This window comes from Sceloporus occidentalis, unplaced genomic scaffold, assembly GCF_023333645.1.
Source record: "Sceloporus occidentalis isolate IW3139 unplaced genomic scaffold, rSceOcc1.0.p SCAF_3, whole genome shotgun sequence".
Lineage (NCBI taxonomy): Eukaryota > Metazoa > Chordata > Lepidosauria > Squamata > Phrynosomatidae > Sceloporus > Sceloporus occidentalis.
The window spans coordinates 246,515,555-246,532,079 of record NW_028316983.1 but is presented as its reverse complement, the minus strand read 5'-3'; the positions used below and the strand labels follow the sequence as shown (position 1 = coordinate 246,532,079).

Sequence of the window (16,525 nt, the reverse complement as noted above, 5' to 3'; positions counted from 1 at the left end):
TAATAATAATAATAAGTTTTAATAAATGTATTCATTAAATGTCTGCAAAAGATGCCCTCCCCAGCATACCTTCTTCACTAAGGACTGGAACAACATACAGGCAGCATCTGACTAATATCTCCAGTTGTTTTTATTTTCTCCTGTTTGTTAATAAACATCTTTCCTGATGAAGAAGAAGCCCATAGACTTGCTTCGAAAGCTTGCGACAAGTATATTGTGCATTTCGGTTGGTCAATAAAAGACATCACTGATGGGTGTTTATTTGTACAGATTAACATGGAAATCCCTTTCTCTCTACCAAGGGTTACACAGTATACGTGTGTGTGTGTGTGTATATATACACACACACCCCACTCTCTGCCATGCCAGCCTTCTCTGAAGATGCCAGCCACAGATGCTGGCGAAACGTCAGGAATAAACTCTTCTAGAACATGGCCTCACAGCCCCAAAAGCCCACAAACATTTATAATACTGGATACTTCTGCTCTTGTGTGTTGTGTTGCGCTGTGCCTTCCAGTTGTTTCTGACCTGTGGCAACCTTAAGGAAGGTCTATGTGGGGTTTTCGTGCCAAGATTTGTTCAGAGCGGGGGGTTGCCATTGCCTCTCTCTGAGGCTGAGAGAGTGTTACTCGCCCAGGGTCACCCCATGGGTTTCCATGCCCAAGCCACAATTCAAACCTTGGTCCCCCAGGCCTCATTCCCACTACCTTTTAAACCGGATCACAAATCGGTTTGAACTAGTTTAAATGACCCTGATTCTCACTTGAACCGAATCACTGAAGCACAATAGACCCATTTAACCCACAATTTTTTGACACTGATTTTTTCTGCATATTTTTGGATGAATCGTTTCCGCGCAAGTGTGAGCCAGGTGCGGATCAGGATCGATTTAAATTTGCCCTTTGGGCGGCTGGAGCAGGTCCAATTCAAATAGATTCATTTGTCAAAGTGAAGCACAAGTGAGTTATTTTATTTTATTTTGCAGCAAGAAAATGCAACCGGGGGAAATGTCGCGCGAACCACGCTCCGCTGCCAAACTGCTCCATCAGTTTGGATCACAAAGCAATTTATTTGCAAGTGGGAATGCGGCCCCAGATTCCTAGTCCAGGACTCCAACTGCTGCACAGCACTGGCTCTCTTGTTGTTGTTGTTGTTGTTGTTGTTGTGTGCTTTCGAGTCATTTCCGACTTATGGGGCTTTCTTGGCAAGATTTGTCCAGAGGAGGTATGGCATGGCCTTCCCCTGAGGCTGAGAGAGTGTGACTTGCCCAAAGTCTCAGTGTGTTAGGGACAAATGGGAGAGCACCCACCTTCTTGCTCTTCTTGTGGGCTTTTCTTTTTCTATGGGGGGAGCATGGAATGGTCCCAGTTGGAAACCATGCACTGGATGACACAGACTTTAGATCTGCTCTTTAGTCTTAAAAAGGGGCCACTTATCTGGAACGTAGAACTGGCTCTGCAGTCTCTTGTGAAGGCTGATAGCATAATCCTATCAAAACAAGAATTTCGTGGGGAAAGGGGGATGTTAACTGGATCCATCTGTTGCAGTGAAAACAACAAAGCGTCTTATGGGAGGTTTAAAGGCTGGCTGGTTTTATTGGACACAAACTTTCCCTTTGCATCAATTGTTCTCTAATCAAAAACCAAGTCCTTTGAACAAAGCAGTCTTGTTAGAGCAGATAGTCTTATCAATATTGCTGTTGGGGGATTCTGGGAGGTGCAGTAAGTGTTTGTGTCTGTTAAATCCCAGGCATTCGACATGCCATTGGGGGGATTCTGGGAGTTGGGGTAACGCGAAAAAGGACTGCATTTTCCCCATATGAGCTTGACTGGGCTCTAATATCTTCTGAGGAGGCTTTTCTCTTAGACTACATCCGAACTGCAGAAATAATTCAGTTTGACACTGCTTTAACTGCCATGGATCTTTTCTCTCTCTTGCAGGGTATCCTCCAAAGATGCCACCCCAAGATTGCCAGACCTTCGTCCTCCCGTTTTTCGTGCTTCTGCTCATTGTCCCCTCCTTTGGGTTTTTCGGCTGGCTGTCTCGAAGTGCGACTCCAGCCCCTCTTCCAGACCCAAAGGATGCTCCCAACCCAGGAAATCTTCCCCAAGTTCCTTTTGAGATGACCACAGGAGACGAGAGGTTCTTAGCTGAGGCCCAGCGGCTGCATCTGTCACCCCTGGATTCCTGTCACAACAAGGTTTGGCTGCTACTCCTCATCTGTATTGATATCCTGCCTTGTGCCCAAGACTGCGGGTGCTTCTACACTGTAGAAATAATGCAGTTTGACACCACTTTAAGTGCTGCAGCTCCATTTGACGGAATCCTGGGATTTCTCGTTTTACAAGGTCTTTTGCCTTCTCTGCCAAAGGTTGCTGGTGCCTCACAAAACTCCAGATCCCAGGATTGTGTAGAGTAGAATCCAGACAATTAAAGTGGTGTCAAACAGCATTATTTTTACAGTGTAGATGGGACTCATGCTTAGATTAGAATTTAAAAACAGAAATCAATACATCAGCATGAAAACCAAATTGATCTATTCAGCATATTAAAAATACAAACTCTAAAAAAGATGTTAGAAAGTTAAACAATGCAGTTTGAAACAATGCAGCACTTAATGGCCCTTTTGTTAAAGCCTTCCGTTGCAAAAACCCATCTGAATTTTTTCTTAAAACATCTTTATCTGCCAGCCTTAATGCAGCTGTTGGAAGCTATATGTCCCAGAGATTTCCACTCTGCTTTCTAGTAGTAAGCCTGGAGAATTTATATTCTTTGGACTGCAGCTTCCCCTGATGCTGGCTGAGGGAATCTGGAAGTTGTAATCCAAAAAAGTAAGTTTCCCAGGCTCTGGTAGAAACCACAGTTACTCTCTTGTTGATGGTTAGCAAGGCTAAAGTATCAATGGTCCAAAAGAAGCAATTGCTCCAACCCCATCATAGGTCAAGGGAGCAGTGTTGTAGGAAACAAGCATACAGGCATAGCTCAGTTAACAAAACCTGTGACAAAGGCTTTTTATACCCACTCAGCCCTCCTCCTTCTTTGCCTAGTTGGAAGGCAAATACTGTACTTTATACACAGAACCTGAAGGTAATTTTATACATAATATTTTTAATTATTTTGTGCATGAATCAACATTTGTGTACACTGAACCATCAGATAGCAAAGGTGCCACTCTCTCAGCCACCCAGGTGGATAATTTTGGATTTTGGGATATTTCAGATGTTAGAATTACGGATAAGGGAGACTCAACCTGTAATGCCTGGAAACGCATCTGTTTTGTGAACTGAGACATGGTTTTCTTCATCTTCTTTCTCATTCACTTTGTGAATCTCCCAATGTTTGCTACACTGGGCCCTCTGTATCCATGGATTCTTCATCCACAGATTTAACCATTTATGGCTTGAAATATATTAAAATTATATATATAAATTCCAAAAAGCAAACCTTGATTTTGACATTTTATATCAGAGACACCATTTTACTATGCTGTTATGTTTAATGGGACTTGAGCATCCACAGATTTTGGTATCCAAGGGGGTAGAGGGAACCAAACCCTAAAGAAAACCAAGGACCTGCTGTACTATTAATACTTTTTGGCTTTCTTCTTGTCTTTTCTGCAAGGTCATAGCAGAACTCCGTTCATCTTGCACAGACATGACCGAAGAGCAGCTAGCCAAGCTGGGGGTGTCCTTGTTCAATTGCCAAGCCAGCGTTGAAGGTCGGCGGACTTATCTCTGCACCACAGACATGGTAAGTAACCACGTTTGGGAATAGAACAGCACTGCCCTGAAATACACAAGCAGCCCTTGTTCCTACGGCTCTCTGGGCTGAATTCTTTGCTTTAATGAACTGGAGTGGTCAGGCAGAATGAATCCAGAGGCATATAAACCAGGGCAAATGTTGAGATCTGCAGGGAAGGGCTTTCTCTCAGTCCCATCACACTTGCAGGTGCAATTGGTGAGGATTTGGGAGTGAACCTTCTCCATGGCTGCTCCCAGGCGGTGGAACTCCCTGCCAAAAGAGGTCTGGTCGGGTCCCTCCCTCCTGTCTTTCCGACGGCAGATGAAGACATTTTTAACCGCTTTGATTTTTAGAAAAGCGGTATATAAATAAAAACATTATTATTATTATTATTATTATTAATAATAATAATTTAGGCAGGCTTTTGAATTTTAATTATGGAGTCACAGTGTGTGACATTGTGTTTTTGTTGTTGTTGTGTCCCTTCAAATTGTTTACAACTTATGACATCCCTAAGACAAAACCTATCCTGCGGTTTTCTTGGCAAGATTTGTTCAGATTTGCTGTTTTCCATTTCCTTCCCCTGGGACTGAGAGCATGTAACTTCCCCAAGTTCACCCAGTGTGCTGTGTGTGTGTGTGTGTGTGTGTGTGTGTGAATGTGAGCGCATATATATATCTCTCTCTCTCTATATATATGGGTGACCCATTGGGCATGTCACACACACTCAGCCTCAGAGGTTGGCAATAGCAAACCCTCTCTGAAGAAATGTGCCAAGGAAACCCTATGATAAGCTTGCCTTAGGGTCCCCATAAGTCAAAAATGACTTGGAGGCACACAATAACAACAACATACATACATACATACATATGCGCGCACACAGTCCTCCCTCCGTTCTTACAGCCTTCGGATCAGCGTCCATCGCTTATGTGCAAGGGACAAACAGAGGGAGAATGAATGTGCTCACGGCGTGCGCCCGTGCCTATATTCAAGCCAGTGGGGCTTGAATATAGGCGGAACTCCGTTTTTGCAAAGGGGTCCAGAATGGATCCCCTGTGAAAAAGGAAAGACATCTATATAGAGAGATCTTTTATTGGAACTGTGTTTTAAATATATTTTAAATGTTTTAGCTGTTTTCAGTCCAGTTTTTAATAACATTGATGTTTAATTCCTTTTTCACTTTTGTAAGTTAGTATTTTAATTGGACCTTTTAACAATTATTGTAAGCCACCTTGTATCCCATTTAGGGAGAAAGGAGGGATATAAGCGAAATAAATAAATAAGTAAAATCCACATTCCACCTAGGATTCTGTGAGACCAGTGTTCAAATCCCCACTCAGCCATGGAGACCCTCCTAGGTGACCCTGGGCAAGTCACATTCTCTCAGTCTTAGAGGAAGTCAGTGACAAATCCCCTTTGAATAAATATTGCTGAGAAAGCCACATGATTGTTGGAATCATCTGTTATACCAAATAGAGCCAGTTAATCATTTTGGACGGTAGCTGTTGCTGTCCAAAAAGTAACTTTGCAACCTCTGAGAAGGCCTGCCTGGTGTAGTACTTAATAGAAACAGAGAACACTCGACAGCAACCCTCTTCCCTAGTCTGCATTTGATTTAAAACACTATTTTATAACTCTGCTGCTTTGCTAAAAGTAGCTTGTTTATCACAGCTTTTCTTAGATGCTGTTCCCTGGAATGCAACAGCACTCAGAACCCCAGATACGCATTTTTCCTGCTGAACTTTGAGGTCTGGGGAAGCATGTGCATCTAACCAAACAGCTCCCCATTTCTGCCCCCCCTGTAAAAAACTGGAATCTCAAATGAATTGTATGATATCCATAGCTATTGTAGATGCTGATTGCTCACTCCCTTCCCTCCTGCAGACCCTGGCTGAATGCACAGCAGAGATGGATCCAGACACCTGGAACGCCTATCACATAGTGAGCAACCGTGCCCGCGCCGTCTGCTATGCCACCCGTCAGATGCAGTTCAAGCGCCGGGCAGAGCATACAGTCAATGCCTTGGTCTCCACTGCGGCCGGCCAGCTGGAAGCCATGAAAATCCTGCAGGTCTGTAGCGCAGTGGCAAAAATTCCTACGTTCCCAGTATGCTCAGTGAAAGGTAACTGGCTAGATCACCGTGGAACTGGGCTGGATGGCCCTTGTGGTCTCTTCCAACTCTATGATTTGGCCTGTAGGCCAAATGTGGCCCATGGGACCCCAAAGTGTGAACTTTGAACTCCCAGCCTCTCCTCAAAAATTAAAAACATTTCCTGTTAATTTCTGGGTTGAAAATTAGCTAAACCGATCCAAAAGTTGCCACAAATGCACCTGTTTATTTCTTCCCTCCCACACCCAGAGCCCCCAAAGTTCACTGAAGAACAAACAAAAGATGGCATAAAATCATACAAAATGGCAGCCAGAAAGGATGAAATGTATTTCTGGCACTCCGAAACACAATGGTGTGGCCCACCAAAGAGAAAGCTCCAGGAAAAGAGATTCCAGCTCAACATTAGGAGGAACTTCCTGACAGTAAGGGCTGTTCGACAGTGGAACAAACTCCTTCCTCGGAGTGTAGTGGAGTCTCCTTCCTTGGAGGTCTTTAAACAGAGGTTGGATGGCCATCTATCAGGGATGCTTTGAGTGGGAATTCCTGCATGGCAGAAGGGGTTGGACTGGATGGCCCTTGTGGTCTCTTCCAACTCTACGATTCTATGATTCTAAATGGCCCCACTCCCTTTGCACACCGTTGGACTGGATGAATGTGGAACTGTTTATTCTTTAGTGCCATGATCCAGCCATGTTAAACACAGACGTGTAAGTGTCCTTGGCTGTATTGGTCTTTTAGGGTCCAATTTCTAGGCTGGAATTGTGTTGATGAACTATCTTGGCACAACTATTCTGGAGAAAGCCAGAAGCAAAGGGCACAGTGGCCATGAAAGCAGTCATGCTCTGGAGAAATAAATTGGCTCAGATCATGGTTGGCTCAAACAGGGGTGTCACTAGGGTTGGTGTCACTTGGTGCAGTAACACATGGGGTCATCCCCCCATTGATAGCCTCCTGTTTCACACCATACAGAATCCTTAGCAATACTTTTTTGCACTCATATTACTCATAAATCATAATTCTCATATAGCACTCAGTGTAATGCTAATCGTTGTGACATAAACAACTAGCAACAGTAAAATTATACCTTCAAATTGCAATATCATATGCACAAACTAAATGTATTTACATATGCATACTGAAGATTTGATTAAAATGTGATGTTTTTAAAAGAAAATGTTAAAAGAATATATATATTTTAAATTTTTTAAATTTTCTTAAAAATTAAAATTTTGGAAAATTCAGGGGCGTCTCCTTTCTGCTCCCATTGAGCTTCCCTCCACTCCCACCATCTTTTAAAGCATTTATTTCTGCCCAAAAATAGGTGTTTCAGGAGCAGTGGTATCACCCTTATGCTGTCAACTGGTGCTCTCCGCATCCCCCACGCCCCCTTAGTGACACCACTGGGCTCAAACCCTCCAGTGGTTCACAGATATAAAACAGGACATGTGTGGCTGAGCAACATTAAAGTGTGGTCAAAAGGGCCAGGCAAGAACTTTGTTGCTTTCCCCTGAACAGAGTGGCCAGGAAGAGCTGAAGGCACTGACGTCAGAGTCCTTGCAGCAAGTGGTGACCAGCCAAGAGAAGCTCCTGGCCCAGCAGGAGACGCTTCAGGGCAGCCAGGAGAAAATGGAAGAGTCCATCCACAGCAACTTGGATCATCTGGCTCAGGAGAAGGCTCTGATTGCCAGTGGGCAGCAGCAGGTGGCACAGCTGATTGAAGGCATCACCAGAAGGATGGGTGAGGGCAAGGAGAGGAGGCAAACTGGCCAAAGCAGCTAAGGCTGGGGAGAGGGAGATTCTTAGGGTCTTTCAGTGAACCTCAAAACTTGTTATTACATGCCATCAAACCAAATTCAATCTATGACAACCGTATAGTGAGAAAATTCAAAGATATAGCCATGATAGTCTGTAAAATCAGTATGTAAAGAGATCTTGTAGCATCTTTGAGACTAACTGGAAGAAAGAATGTGGCAGCACTGAGATGTATTTGCATTTGCCAATCTTGAAGCTCTCCAAGGTTCTATGCTTTCTCTCAGTCTGTGCTTCTAAATCTATCGTACTTAAGAGAAATAATTTAGGTCTTAGTGTTACTTCTACTTTCAAATTTTTTTGCAACTTTTAGCTAATAATTAAGCAATATTTTCTTCATTTTACCATACATTGTAAAAGGACCCTTTATGCTGTACTGTATTTAAGAATGATTTTAAAATAAGATTTAATTAGTTTTAATTCTGTTGTTATTTACTACTGTTTTTCATCTCCATTCCATATGTTTTTAACTACATGTCTTTTTGTGAGCTGTTTTGAGTCCCAAAAGGTAGGATGTAAATAAAGTTAGGGATTGTTGGATGGAGGATGGTGGAGAAGAAAGTTAGATGAAAGAGAAATAGAGTGCAGAAATTGCATTGTTAACCCTCAGGTTGATTAACCAGGTTGTTTTCTGTAGTCCTACCTTTAGATACATGGACTACACACACACATTGAACTTCTAAGATTATTCTCAGAGCATCTGAGAAAACAGGCTATAGCTGGCCCTCCGTATCCACAGATTCAACCATCCATGGCTTGAAAATACCCCCCCCCCCCCAAAAAAAAGCAAACCTTGGTTCTGCCATTTTATATAAGGGATACCATTTTACCAACCCACTGTATTTTATTGTATAATCCCTGTTGCACAATTCACAGAGGCTTATGTTAAAATTGATTTAGTAGTCTTAAAGGTGTTGCACAACTTTGGTCCTGGCCCCCCGCCCCCTTTTGAATATGGCCTATGAGGTTTGGAAAAGGAATTTCCAACAGTTGGATTGCTGGTATCCCTCTTTCTACAGAAAATGTAAGCAATCACCTGAACAGCCAGGATGCAGACTTGCAAGAGGGCCACCGAGCCATCCTCAGGGACCTGACCCAGGTGCAAAAGCGAGCGCAGGAGGTTTACTCCAAAATAGGTTTGTAACAGAAAGCAGATCCCGTACCCCATTCTCCTCATTCCTAATCCCTGAGCAGTTATTGTGTTCTGAAAGTTTCTATTTAAAAAAGCCACCCCCACCTCTCCCACTACCATTTTGTTCCAGAGACCAATTTGGAGATGTTTGTGGCCTATCAGAACCAGACCACCGTATATTACGATGAGTTGATGGGGAAGCTGCAAAAGATGAACGAGAGCCTGGGACTGGTGCTTTACACCATGGACCGCATGCAGAGCAATGTGGAAGGGCGGCTGCAGCACATTCAACGATTCATCAACTGGGCAGGTAAAACTGAGCATTGAGCATTGCTATCTGGAATTGTCAGAAAGGGTAACTGTCTCCTGTGTGTGCATGTATGTGCCTTCAAGTTGCCTGTTGATTTGTATTGACCCTATTTATTTCATAGGGTTTTCTTCCTCTGAAATACTGTATAGCCAACAGCACCTGGTATTTGTTGGCAGTCTCCCATCCAAGTAATAAAGGTTTCATCTCCCTTACCTGGAATTCCCAAATCGAGAATATTCCAAAAACTAAAATGGTCTTCATGGGTGGCTGAGGTAGTGCCATCTTTGCTTTCTAATATACATGGATATTGTTTCATGCATAGAATTATTTAAAATATTGTATAAAATGACCTTCATTCTATGTGTATAAGGTGTATGAAACGTAAATGAATTTAGTATTTAGACTTGGGCCCCATCTCCAAGATATGGTTGGTTGACAAGCCAAACCCAAAGGGTGCTCAACAATGGCTCTTCTTCATTATCCTGGAAAGAAGTGAAGTAAGGTACTGCACTTAGGCAAGAAAAAAGAAAAATGAAATGAAATGAAATTCACAGATATAGGCTGGGGAACACCTGGCTTAACAAGACTACATACGAAAGGGATCTAGGAGTTCTAGCAGACCACAAGTGAATCAACAGTATGATGCAGCAGCTAAAAAGGCCAATGCAATTCTAGGTTGCATCAACAGAAGTATAGTGTCTAGATCAAGGAAAGTAATAGTGCCACTGTATTCTGCTTTGGTCATGCCCCACCTTGCTCTACCTTGGACTATTAATTGTCATATTTATGCAGTGAGCACATGCAGAGAGCATGTAACTATGTTTGGGTTGTTTTTGGCTTAGCCTACTTGATGATGTTCACTTTTATATTAGCTCACACTGCTGGTGGTTTTGTCACTAACTTTGTTTATGCTGATAGAGGAACTCCTGAAAGTTGTGTCGAGGTGTGTTTTACTTTGCAGAGATCTGGGGGAAATGTTTGTTCTGCTTCCTGACAGTCTCCGATCTTTACTGTCAGATCAAAGTGTTGTACCGTGGCACAGAATGTTCTGATAAAAAACAGGCCTTTAAATGAGAACTCAAACCACGCAAGTGACATTGTGGGAAGTGAAATGACTTTCTTGTTCTGCTTGTGCTACACACATCCTCTGTCTTCCAGGCTTCAGTCTGAGCTCCATCTATACCTGCATTCTGCATGGCAGCTATTTCCTCCTGGCAGCTCTGATAATGACTTTCCTGCAGATACCCGGCCTTCCTCGTGCCACGCTCCTAGTCCTTGTTGTGGCCAATGCGCTCTTGGAACTCAACCATGCCGTTTCCTTAGGTTTTAATTGTCTCACCGGTGTCTTGGTGTTTGCTATTGCAGGCAAGTATGGGCTTGACTTCTCTTCACCCCTGCCTATCATTTTCCAATGCCACATGCCCAAATTTCTTCAATTCCAAATGCTTGTGAACTACTCAGAAGGCTTTAGAGCAATGCGTAACAAAACAAACAAACAAGCTTCATTTATACAGTATACCACTTCATATCGCCTAAGCAGTGTCTAAGCAGTTTACAACTGTAAGCTAATTGCCCCCAAAAATCTGGGTACTCATTTTAGCGACCTCCTTGGAAGGATGCAAGCCTGAGTCAAGCTTGAGGCCTTTTGCTGGTTTTGAATTCGCAACCTTGTGGTTTTGAGTGAGTGGCTGCAGTACAGGCATTGAACCACTGCGCCACCAGGGCTCCAGAAACAGAAATAAGCCATCTAGTATGTTATTGTTGTTACGTTTCAGCCTTAGGGTAACCCTAAAGCAAACCTATCACTGGGTTTTCTTGGCAAGACTTCTTCAGAGGAGTTTGTCATTGCCTTCCTCTAAGGCTGAGAGAGTGTGACTTACTGTTAATACATTTCTTCCTTTAGGGAACTGGCTGCTGGGCAGAATCATTCACTGTCCTTTGACAAAGACAGAACAGAAACAGATTTTGATATCTTTGCCATTTCCCCGGAAAAATCTTGAAGTGCATGTCAATGAAGTGGAACAAAAAAGTGGCAGGCACTGCCATGTTACTTCCACTCCTGAAAGGTAAGAAGATGGCCCCTCTTCATCCTGGACAGAAGTGACTAGTGGGGTACCATGGGGTTCTGTCCTGGGTCCAGTGACGTTCAAAATCTTTGTCAACAACTTGGGTGAAAAAATAAGGGGCATGCTTATCAAATTTGCAGATGACACCAAATTAGGAGGAGTAGTTACCGGTAATACCCCAGAGGACAGGATCAAGATTCAAAATGACCTTAACAGATTAGAAAGCTGGGGCAAAACTAACAAAATGAATATCAAGAGGGAGAAATTCCATAGTTCAACTATGCACTGTTCAAATTATAGAGTCACAGAGTTGGAAGAGACCTCAAGGATCTAGTCCAAACCCCTGCAATGTAGGAAGTCACAATCAAAGCAATTCCAAAAGATGGCCATCCAGCCTCTGTTAAGGACCTCCAAAGAAAGAGACTCCAGCACACTCTGAGGCAGCAGCAGCATCTTCCACTATCAAACAGCTCTTATGGACAGGAAGTTCTTTTTAATGTTTAAGTGCAACCTCTTTTCCTGTAGCTTGCATCCATTGCTCCATTGAGTCCTAGTTTCTGGAGCAGCAGAAAACAAGCTGGCTCCATCCTCCATATGCTGTCCCTTCAAATATTTCAACATGGCCATCAGATCACCTCTAAGCTTTCTCTTCCCCAGGCTAGTCATACCCAGCTCCCCAAGTCATAGGGCATGGCTTTACCCTTTTACCATTTTGGTTGCCCTCCTTTGGACATACTGCAGTTTGTCAATATCCCTCTTGAACTGTGGTGCCAGAAACTGGTCATAATACTCCAGGTGAGGTCTGACCAAAGCAGAATAGAGTGGTACTATTACTTCTCTCGATCTAGACACTACACTCCCATTGATTCAGCGTAGGATCATACTGGCTTTTTTAGCTACTGCATCACACTGTTGACTCATGTTCAGCTTGTGGTCTACTAACACTACCAGAACCCTTTCACATGTAGTGCTGTCAAACCAGGTGTTACCCATCCTCTATCTGTGCATTTCATTTTCTCTGTCTAAATGCAGTACCGCACATTCCCTGCCACAAAATGTGATTAGTGCCAGCTTGGGACAGCTGTACAAGGATATCAGATTAAATCACAGAGGATAAGCCATGACTTATCAGAATGGCTCTATATACCCTCCAGGTTCCAGAGGCAATCTTCCTCTGTAGATCAATTGCTGGGGGAAATGAGATGGAGGATGCAGTGGTACCCTTCTGCTATTAGTGGGCTTCCGTTTGGGGAAACTAGTTGGCCTCCATGGGAACAAAATGTTGGATTTTAGGTAGTCCTTTGCTTTCATGCAGCATGGTTGTTCTTATGTTCTAGAGAAGCTGATGTTAGCTTCTTGAAAGAAGAGCTGGAGAAGTTGGAAGAGGTGAGCTACATGTCAGGTGAGCATCATGGGAGAAGGATGGCGGTGGTTTGGATTGGGACAGAATGTGAATTGCCAAGAGTATTAGCCAGAAAACAACCTGTTTTATAGACTATACAGGTTAGGCCATCTGCAAATACATTGAGTCTCCTTTATCCAGAATTTCAAAATCCAAAATACTCCAAAAAAATTAAAAAATAATTTATGAGTGGCTGAAATAGTGAAACTTTTGCTTTCTGGTGGATCAGTGTACGCAAACTTTGTTTTGGGCACAACATTACTAAAAATATTGTATAAAATTACCCTTAGGCTATGTTCATAAGCTGCATATGAAGCATAAATAATTTTTGTGTTTAGATTTGAGTCCCATTTTCAAGATATCACATTATGTACATATATGCAAATAGAGGTATAAGAATCCAGAATACTTCTGGTCCCAAGCATTTCGGATAATAATATATATCCCGCTTATTTGTAAGAAACAATCAAAGCAGCTTCCAACAATTAAAATAATACAGATGCACCGAGATAACAATAATACAAATATATACAACCCCCCCTTTAAAAGGAATTATACTGTTCTAAGATTAAAATTCAACACATTTATATTAAAAATCACACAAGGATTAGAAACTAATTTTTAAACTTTCACGCAGTTTGTTTTGAGCTTCCTGGCAGGAAGCTGTCAGACAACATGTCTGAACTGCAGTATCATTTTTTCCTCTTTGTTATTGAAATGTGAGTATTATTGCTTTATATGGTCTCAATAGCACCCCTGTGCATAGAAGAAGATGCATCAGCAAGATGCATCGCCAAAGTTAGAAAACTGGTGGCAATCACACAAACAGAACAATGAGGAATGTGTGCCCCATGAACTCTATTTTGGGAGAAAGGTGGTATATCTGATAAATAAATAAATGACTGCAGTTGACTGATGGCACGGCTGTCAAGAAAACCTGGTCAGATGCAGATTATAGTAAATGCATTCAGGAAGCAGCAGAGATAGACTGACTGATCAAAGCAGAGTTTGTCGCACTGAAACAATGTGTTGCTGGTCCCATTAGTACAGAATATCTTGACTGTGGGAAATAGATGTTGCATTGAGGGAAAGGTACAGTATAGCTAAAATCCATTCTTCGGTGGTTAGATGATGTTACTGCTTAAAAGATGTAGTTTTGGACATATGGTCACCTTACATTAATGTATACGTCTAGTCCATGTTTGTATCTTTTGCACAATCCCCCTTTCATTCTTTTCTTTTCATTTTTTATTTAACCCATTTCTCTTTCTCTTTAATCCCTTTTCCTCCCCTTTCCCCCCTTTTTTCTTTAAGGATACATCTCTTTTGGCAGGCCTATCCTGTCAATTTTAAACTACAACTTTTTAAATTTGTATATTTTAAATAATGCATTTATATGAGTGTATTTTAGTTGTTTTATAGTATTGTATTTTAACTGTTGCTTTTATGTGTTTTCTTTTTTAATTGTGTTTTGTATTTTAACATGTACTCGCCTTAAGGAGAGGTAAGAAAGAAATAAAATTTATTATTATTATTACTACTACTACGCTGCTTTTTCCAATTTTCTTTTCTTTTTTTTCCTTTTTCTTCCTTCCCCCCTTTCTGTCTTTCTCTCTCTTCATTTTTCCCCTCTCTTTTTTTATATTATTAAAAATCCAATAATAACATAAATGGCCGAAGTACAGCTCCTGCTTTGCATCCACCCATTCTTTGATGACTGTCCTTATTCTGTGTTGCAGATGGAGCCCACATGGAAAAGGAGTCCCTAGAGAAGGGTGCCGACTTTGTGCCTTCTCCCCAGAGAAGAGGGCAGGAGAGCACAATGCTGTTTTCAGCAGCCTGGAAGCCTCCGCAGGGTCCTCCTTCCCATGGCACCAACCTTCGCCGTCTCAGTTTGGCCCGCTCCACCAGACAAGAGGTATCTCATAGAACGCTAAGATGAGAAGAACAAAGAATAAATATACTAAAGTAATATATTTTGAGCTTTGGTCCTTCAGCTCCCAGAATCCTAGACCAATGGCCAAGATCACTGACTTGGGGATTCTGGAGTTGAGGTCGAAGACACCTGGAGAAGCAAAGTGTGAGGACCTTTGTTTTAGGGCACATGCAATGGGCAAGTGGCAGTTCCCAGGGCAGTGGGACAGTGAATCTACTCCAGGTTTCAATCCAAACAAACCAGGGTACTGAACCTGTTTTGCCAAATATGGTTCAACACCTTGGATCACTCCTTCAAAGTACATATGAAAACCTGGAGTGGTTTCACAATCCCACTGACATGGAAGTCACCAGCAATTATTGTCTGTAACCGAGAGCAGGGATCCTTTGGTCAAAGGGGCAGGCTCTTACAAATACAGTCCCATGCCTGTATCTGTGGGACTAGTAACCATGGTTTCATTTACCCGCTTCCAGGAAAAAAAAATATCTCTAGGCATCTGGAAGGTCCTCCTGTGCAAATCTAGGGTGAACATTCAGTAGAAGTTGACCATAGATTTGCACTGGAGGACTTCCAGATACCACTTCTCCAGGCATCTGGAGGTCCTCCAGCACATCTATGGCTAACGTCTGGCAGAAATATAGTGTTCACCATTATTAGTGGTGTTCACCATCCATGCTAGGTCTGGGGATGCAGGGATTGGACTGTACTCAACTTCAGTGGCTCATGGGGGAAGGAGTGTGGTGTTGCAGATACAGCTAAGGTTGAGAATCTGCTTCTGAGCTGCTTTCTTTATCAGTGTGAAAGCAGCTGTCCTCTCTTCCACCTTCACAATGCTTACATGTTTATTTTCCTAGCAGATTTCCTTGGAGAGATTCCAGCAGCTGGGTTCACCCTTCCACCTGTTTCCCAATTCAAGGTCCTCTTCCCCCAATGGGTCCATGGTCAGTGATATGTAAGTATAGAGCCTGGCTGTCTATTTGTGACAATGGATGGCAAATAATGGATGGGCTGGAAGGAGGATGTATCAGGTGGGTGACAACTTGAGAGTGATGACTACTGTTAAGGTATGAGAAGGCCACCTTTATCATTCTGATTCCACAGAGCACTTTTAAAGTGCACATATCTCAGGGAAAACCCCTGGAATGATTTATAATCTTCAGCAGTGATCTCAGAAGATGTTAAGGAGATGAAACTGGCCTTTAGTCGCTGTTGATCATTTTTTCATTTTCAGGTCCACTTGTTCAGCCAGTCTAAGACCACGCTGCCAAGGGGTCACTCGAACCGGGCAGCCTTGCAGGAAAAAAGCCATCTCAGGCCACAGCTATTGCCATATTCATGAATCTGGTCAGTCCTCTTATGTTTGCTAATCAGCAAGGTTGTTGCTTTCTTGATAATGGATGGATCTTAGAAATAGCAAAGGTGTAATTGACAGACTCTGAACTTGGGGACTCCATCACTATTGCTCCTTTGCATGGAGAGGTTGTTTTTTTAATCAATGCAAAATTATTATTTTTATATTGGTATGACTCCAAGTGATGAAATGATAGTCTACATTTTCATGGATCTAGCTCACATCTGACCTCTCATACCCTCCTTATAATAAAGGATTATCTCTTGACTGTGAAGTGAAAGGATTGTGGCTGGAAGTAAAAAAAGATTTCCAAGATACAGCTGCAACCTGAGCCTTGTGGTTTTCTCCACAAAATACAGGATTTTAAAAATGTCTGTTCGCCTCTGGATGGTCTTGGGCACAATTCTAGCTGAACAAAACCTCATCTACCTCTGCTGTTCCCTTCTCCATGGGACTTGCCTTATCTACAAGTGAGACCAAAGATGCTGCTTATGTAGACTTTTCATACCATTTTTTTTAAAAAATAAACTTGCCATGTGCACACTTAATAAATGTGATACAAGAATAAATGTGTTACAAGAAAAAAATAACATCAATTTTATCTTGGTCTATCCTGGGATGGGAATCAGGTAGCCTTGCAGATGTCAGTCTGTAGTTCCCAGCATTCA

At 42.4% G+C, this 16,525-nt stretch overlaps 1 protein-coding gene across 1 annotated transcript; it reads left to right on the top strand.

The window, feature by feature from the left end:
* Window positions 1–1,954: 1,954 nt before the first annotated feature.
* LOC149317724 (protein brambleberry-like) lies at window positions 1,955–15,941 on the top strand. Its single transcript, XM_089518990.1, has 12 exons — window positions 1,955–2,200; window positions 3,622–3,750; window positions 5,626–5,811; window positions 7,367–7,589; window positions 8,680–8,796; window positions 8,923–9,102; window positions 10,261–10,467; window positions 11,006–11,168; window positions 12,506–12,570; window positions 14,310–14,488; window positions 15,364–15,458; window positions 15,738–15,941. Exons 1-12 carry the CDS (start codon window positions 1,955–1,957, stop codon window positions 15,871–15,873), a joined length of 1,926 nt encoding a protein of 641 aa, XP_089375116.1. The 3' UTR covers window positions 15,874–15,941.
* The last annotated feature ends 584 nt before the right edge of the window (window positions 15,942–16,525 follow it).

What these genes read in the sequence shown, in the direction of transcription:
- LOC149317724 (XM_089518990.1), top strand. Translation starts at nt 1,955, where the DNA reads ATGCCACCCCAAGATTGCCAGACCTTCGTCCTCCCGTTTTTCGTGCTT. An exon ending in GTTACTTCCACTCCTGAAAG is followed by an intron (nt 11,169 to 12,505) that starts GTAAGAAGATGG and finishes CTTATGTTCTAG; the next exon opens with AGAAGCTGATGTTAGCTTCT. An exon ending in CCCGCTCCACCAGACAAGAG is followed by an intron (nt 14,489 to 15,363) that starts GTATCTCATAGA and finishes TTTTCCTAGCAG; the next exon opens with ATTTCCTTGGAGAGATTCCA.